Below are 6,662 nucleotides of genomic sequence, written 5' to 3' on the forward strand. Positions count from 1 at the left end.
TACAAAAGGAAATATCAGATGCGAAGTACTATTACTAATTATTAAAGCAACTTTGATATTGAAGAAGCTTGATTAAAAAGCTCAGTGATTTTGAGTGCGAGTGAAAGCAACACTGTGGCAGGTGGCAAAGCATAGCAAGCAAAGCAAAGCAAAGCAAAGCAAAGCAAAGCTACATTGCGTGATGTGATTTGACGGATTCTTATTGTTATGTCATTTAATTTACACTGTTTGCTTTCAATCACAATCAGTTAACAATCTTCAGAGTCAAAAAAAAAAAAAAAATCGAAAAATCGAAAAATCAAAATCAAAATCAAACCAAAATGGATTACGAAAGAATCCAAAAGCCTCAGGTACTTGCTTACTCGTTCACGCATTTTTGAATCCATTGAATCTGTTGTCCTTTTTACCTAAAACGCTGCCGTTTAGGGTGTGCACGGCGGCGGATTTTCCCCCGGAAAGTTAAGGAGTATGCTTTTGGGAGTCGAAAAGAAGAGAAAAGAAGATGATGATTTTGAATCCAGATCTCAACTTACTCATGTTCATGAATCATCATCAGGTACATTTTCCTCTTTTTTTTTTTTTGAATTTTTTGGGACTATATATATATATATATATATATATATAGATATATAAAGCATTGTGTTATTGAAAGTAAGTAGAGTTTGCAAAATTTTTGGGTACAGGTGGTAATAATTTCGATAGTTGCAAAGATGTAGATGTTGTGAGTGTTCTTCCTGAATGCTCAACTTCATCATCATCTACAACAACAACAGCTGACTCATTAGCTGCGCAGATGCGAATGAATTCGGGAATCAGGTCTCAACAAGACCTCATCCTCCCTTTAGACTATGACAGTAGTAGTAGTGGTGGTGGTGGTGGTGGTGGTGCCCACCATGATAATCTCAATACCCCTTTGTCTGTGTTTGAGTTTCATCAGAAGGCGGAGCAGCGGGCACCTCAGGCTCAACGAGTGCCCCTTGCTCCATTTTCGAAACCTGCGCCTTCCAAATGGGATGATGCCCAGAAGTGGATAGCGAGTCCTACTTCCAACAGGCTGGCTAGGACCGGAAGCCACCCTCAAGGAGGTGGAGCTCGTAAAGTTGGTATTATGGGCCGCCAGTTGTCCACCAAGGTCGTTCATGAAGTTCCCCCTGATCAAAATTTTGTTGTTTGTGAAGAACCTGATACCAAGCGGATTGATATGAGTCTAGCTAACAAGTTTCTTAATTGGGAGGCTGATTCTTACCCTGTTGCAGATTCGTATGCCAAGCCTGTGCTTATGATTGAGAATTCCGTTGCAGAGTCAGCTAGTAAGAAAATCAACCTTTGTTCAGCAGTTTTGTTTGTATCTGAAGTTCTCCATTGTTCATAATAACATGTTTGCATTTGACCCAATTTTTTGGTTTACAAAATTTTGATATATTCTTGGATTACTATAGACTTATGCTACTTGAATTGTGTTTATCTTTCTATGTTATTTGGCAATTTAACTTAAAAAAAAATAAAAAATAAAAAATAAAAAACCAGGAGTCTTTACCCATATCTAATTGCAAATGACTAGATGCGCATTATGTCGTACATGAAAGTTTGATAAGGAAAAATGAAATTCAAGGACAACATGACTAGATGGCATTATTTTTATAATTTTTCTGCAAGTTCTTAACCTAATGACATTGTCTATCTTTTAATTACCTGAGAGGCTAAAAATCTTGAAAGAAGGGTTGAGATTCTAGCTGAGATTGTTGATGCTCTCCAAACTGGTTACAGCATCATTCATCTTTTGGATCTTTTATGAACATCGGTTTCCATTCCGTGTCTAGGAGCAGATCCTTGATTTGAAACCTATTGGAGAACTTGCTTTCACAGCAGCAGATATAATATACTTGTAGGTCCAGTGTGTATATAAAATACATAATTCTTCAGTCTGTACTGTTTAGATGAATTGAGTTCACATTGGTGCTTACTAGGTAGAGCTCTCTTTAGCTTATGTTACTCAAACAAATGTTTGTACTTTGTTATCATATTAAAACTGCTAGACCAGCAGTCATCAGTTTTTTTTTTTTTTTTTGTTAAGAGCAGTCATCAGTTATAACAACCTAGAACTGGGTTAAAAATTTTACCATCATATTTCTCAAAATAAAGCAGATTTTATAATATGAAATATTTCTGCAATTCTTGTAGTTAGTCTTAGCCGGCATGATTCCTCAATAGCTATACAGAGTGCAACTACTTTCATACCGCCTCCTTCAACAGCTAGATCTGTATCAATGAGAGATATGGGCACAGAAATGACTCCAATTGCTAGTCAAGAACCTTCTAGAACTGGAACTCCTATCACAGCTACAACACCAATTCGCAGCCCATCCTCGTCTAGGCCATCGACTCCTGGTAGAACTGCACCAGCTCCTTCTCCAACAATTCCACATAATAATCATGTGGATGTGAACCAAGAGTTATCTGAAAAGGAGCTGCAAATGAAAACTAGGAGGGAAATTATTGCTCTTGGTACCCAGCTTGGTAAAATGAACATTGCTGCCTGGGCTAGCAAAGAGGAGGAGGATAAGGATGCATCCACATCATTCAAAACTGTAGCAGCAGAACAACCAACCAAAAATGTCATTGAAACACGTGCAGCTTCGTGGGAGGAGGCCGAGAAAGCCAAGTATATGGCCAGGTGTGTTCTCAAATCCATTTCCTGAGGCATTTGTTTACTGTTTAATGAACTTAGTATTGATCCTTAAGGTGTAATCTCAAGTTGTCTTGTTCTTCATCTCATGTGCAAAAAGTCTGGGACGGGTATGGACTATAGCTATAAATATAATCAAGATGTAAATACATTTTCCAAGGAGAAAATTGCAATATGATATCCTTACATTTGGAACTTGAAAAATAAAATATTGTCATCTGTTATCTCTTGAGCATACACATAAATGGGGAACAGATCCATCGAGTCAAAAGTATCTAATTTCTTCCTTGCATTAAAATTAATATGCTCAAGAATACTAATTAGTTGTCTGATTTAAATAACGTATATGGAGATATTGTCTCCTTTTGCTATGTAGTTTGTTATCATTAATTTCAAACATATGGATAGATGGCCTGAAGTGTGGTGGCATAACTGCAATTATTTAGGTTCAAACGTGAGGAGATGAAAATTCAGGCTTGGGAGAACCATCAAAAAGCAAAAGCAGAAGCTGAGATGAGAAAAATTGAGGTAAGTACGGTCTCTTGCTATTGGAAACGTTGCTTCATGCTGTTCTCTCTCTCTCTTTCTCCGTATGTGTTTTGTTATCGTCACATGAAAATACAAATCCAAAATTAGGAAATTGAGAAAGTATGTATAAATTTTATTTTTATACATTTTATTTTTCACAAAGAAAAAAAATACAAATCCAAAATCACAAAGAAAAAAGGGAAAAAATTGTATACATTTTATTTTTCTGCGATGCGGGGTCCAAAGATAATATGCTCAAATTCTAATGGTGATAAGTATCTGAAATAATAATATATGCAAGAAGCGTTAACTGATTCCGCTGGTTGTGCTTTGTGGATATTGCATGAGAATCCAATTTGACATGAACATTTCACTGATTAAGATTTCATATTCAAATATTTTTTTTCAAACTTTGCAAGTCCATGCAGGGAGGTTTCTTAATTATTTTTACTATTTCTGGTTACTTCTCAAAAGATAAAAAACATTACAAGTATATAATTTGTTGTATTGCATTATATGCTTTTTAACTATAGGAGCCACGGCCTTCTGACAGTATTGGCAGGTTAGTGAAAGCACTGAACTCTCTCTGAGGTGTTAGGGCCATCAAAACAGAACAAAACTTATGTAGACCAATTGGTCCAATTTAGAAGAATAAAGCATGGTTTTCAATGTTTGTAGGTGATTACTACAATGAATGATTTATTTCGCTGAGTACTTTCTAGCTTAGGATATTATCATTATCTCAGGTAACTGAGTAATAAGAGACTCTGGCTCTCGTTGAAGGTAAAATTGAAGTATTAGTTGTCAAATCCATGAAGTTCAATTGGCTGTACAAGAAAGCTTCACCGTCTGAAAAATCTTTCTTTGTTTGATGATGTATTACCAGTTGACTTGTGGAAGCTATGAGACATGAGTTGTGAAAACTTTATAGCCCCTTATATTGAGTTCTACATGTTGAACTCATTTGACAAAGAAAGTCGAGTACTAAAAAATATAATAGGATTTGGAGCTGGCTTTTTATGTCTTTGTGGGAGGCTTCACTTTTATTACCTAGTCCTAAATACTTACAATTCTCCTTCTGCTTGTGGAATGTACTTCAAGTTAAAACCAATACTTTAATAGTTACTAGCTTATTCTGTTTTTGTTTTATCCTCATATCAAGCATCTCACTGTTAGTAGATGTGGACTACGTCATTTAGGTACTTCAGTTTATGTTATATGCCGGGATAATAATGCATCTTTAGAGATTAGTTCCATACTTGATAGCTCCGGAGTGCCTGTGTAGCATTCGTTTTCCCTAACCATTTTCTGGAGTGCCTGCATAGCACTTGTTTTTCCTAGCCATTTTCTGTTGCTTGTCATTGCATTATGTCAATAAATTTGATTTTCTTCTAACATATGAATCTTGTGTCTTCCAGGTAGAGGTTGAAAGGATCAGGGGAAGAGCCCATGATAGACTTATGAACAAATTGGCAGCTACAAGGCACAAGGCAGAAGAGAAGCGAGCTGAGGCTGATGCTAAGAGAAACCAGCAAGCTGCAAAAACTGAGCAGCAAGCGGAGTGTATTCGAAGAACTGGCCACATCCCTTCCTCGTTTAACTGTTGGGGGTGGTGCTTTTGAGATATTAATCGCTTGATTGCCAATTAGTTCCTTCTGTCAAATCGCTTTGTTACGGATCTTATATTTATTCTTGTGTATTATTTGCTTCATCTCAGTTCCTGCGCTTTGAATGCATGTCTTGTATGTAAAACCTAAGATGTTTAATTTACATGTAAGAATTTTCCATGTCAAATATTCCCAATTTCCTGCTCTTGATATCTCTGTGTGTATGCGCGCGTGTGGTGAGAGTGTTCTGTATTTTTACTTTCTAAAATAAAGATGTTCTTACTAGAGAAGAATTATATATATATATATATAATCTGTTGATTTTAGATATTTATTGGAACCACTTTTGAATACGAGAATAGGAGAATAGACATCAGTTGACTGGAGGCTTATTTCAATAACAATTTATTAAAAAAGGTCTGGGGGAATAACTTATACCATAAGGCGTATTGAATGAAATGATGAGGGGCCATCTGAAATTTGGAGGAAGGAGTTCAGTCACTTTGCTTGTGAGATTAGTAAAGGTTGAAGATAATAATAAAAAATAGGTTTGTTTAATATATCTAGCAAAGGTTTATTATGGCCTTGATTATTATTAAAGTGTTGAGTTTTTAAATCACAGTTATTGTAAAAAAAATAATTATGAAGTAAAAATAAATAGTGTGTTATAAATATAATTTGTAAACAATAATTTTGACAAAAATATTAAATATATTATAAATTTTTCATTATAAAAATGTGGCATCAAATTAAGTTAACTTATAAACCATAGCAATTATAAAAGCTGCCATAATTATCGCATCCTATCAACTCAACTTTCCGGTACTGAAACCATAATTCATTTCGTCTGTTGAATACTACAAGGGAAGTGACATTAACATTCATTTCTGGTGTGTACTGACCAGAGGAGATGGAAAAAGTGTAAACTTGGATTTGGTTTTGATGTGGCATGAAAGTAACAATTTTATATTATTCATTCTTGTTTTAATTTGTGGGTGGAGTTTCAGTACCGGAAAGTTGAGTTGATAGGATGCGGTAAATATGGTAGCTTTTATAAGTGTGAGGAGGATGTTGCTGAAAATGCTTATCAGACTGTACTTCTCAAGGCAGATATTATTCCGGACGGCGTCCCAATCTCAATACTAACTAAAATCTCCCTTCTGAAAGAGATGGACTATCCCCTCATTTTCAGGTATGTATGTCACTGGAAGTAAAAAGGAAGGTTTCAGTTGCGGAGCTTATTCGGTCTCTTTTGATATTTCTTTTTGATTGTCAGGATTAAAGTTATTGCAATTTGAATGATTAACAACTGTTAATTGTTGTTATTGCATCTCCATGATTAATGGGATGGAACCTTGGACTGACGACAGATTGCTGAATGTTTGTGAGGAAAGAGAACGACAAGCTAGTGTATCAAATTTTCGAGTATACAGGCCTCCTGAATCTTAGAAAAGTCATAAAGAACTTTCTGGACATCATCAACAATCTGAAGGCAGCAAAAAGTGATCAGCAATATGTTATTAGCAACCCGCTTTTTTTTTTTTTTCTTTCATTTATATGATAGTTAGTTTCAAGTTATTTTTTTCTCAACTTTGTTTTATAATTTGTCCTGGCAGGTGATTAATGATTTCGAACCAGATTCTCCGTGTTCTCTCTTATTACCATTCGAACAGATGTCTCCATGGACGCTTGAACCCTTATCAAGCGCTGATAAATCTGAGCGATTACACAGTGAAAATAGCACGTCTCATCGTCCTGCAAGGCATCTGAAATTCTCCTCGGATTCCCTGCATGCTCCTTTTCCAGCTGATGTGTAGTCCGTAGGATGTATATTTGCTGAG

At 35.7% G+C, this 6,662-nt stretch overlaps 1 protein-coding gene across 1 annotated transcript; it reads left to right on the top strand.

Annotated features, from left to right (window-relative positions):
* Positions 1–64: 64 nt before the first annotated feature.
* On the top strand, positions 65–5,008 carry LOC18033523. The gene is made up of 6 exons (XM_006420607.2): positions 65–350; positions 427–556; positions 684–1,310; positions 2,182–2,674; positions 3,133–3,214; positions 4,633–5,008. The coding sequence occupies exons 1-6, from the start codon at positions 321–323 to the stop codon at positions 4,834–4,836; spliced, it is 1,566 nt and encodes a 521-aa protein (XP_006420670.1). The 5' UTR covers positions 65–320; the 3' UTR covers positions 4,837–5,008.
* The last annotated feature ends 1,654 nt before the right edge of the window (positions 5,009–6,662 follow it).

The sequence above is a fragment of the Citrus clementina genome, unplaced genomic scaffold (genome assembly GCF_000493195.1).
Source record: "Citrus clementina cultivar Clemenules unplaced genomic scaffold, Citrus_clementina_v1.0 scaffold_9, whole genome shotgun sequence".
Taxonomy (NCBI): domain Eukaryota; kingdom Viridiplantae; phylum Streptophyta; class Magnoliopsida; order Sapindales; family Rutaceae; genus Citrus; species Citrus x clementina.

Coding starts and splice junctions, on each gene's coding strand:
- LOC18033523 (XM_006420607.2), top strand. CDS start 321: ATGGATTACGAAAGAATCCAAAAGCCTCAG. Junction 557..683: donor TGTTCATGAATCATCATCAG/GTACATTTTCCT, acceptor TTTTGGGTACAG/GTGGTAATAATTTCGATAGT. Junction 1,311..2,181: donor TTCCGTTGCAGAGTCAGCTA/GTAAGAAAATCA, acceptor CAATTCTTGTAG/TTAGTCTTAGCCGGCATGAT.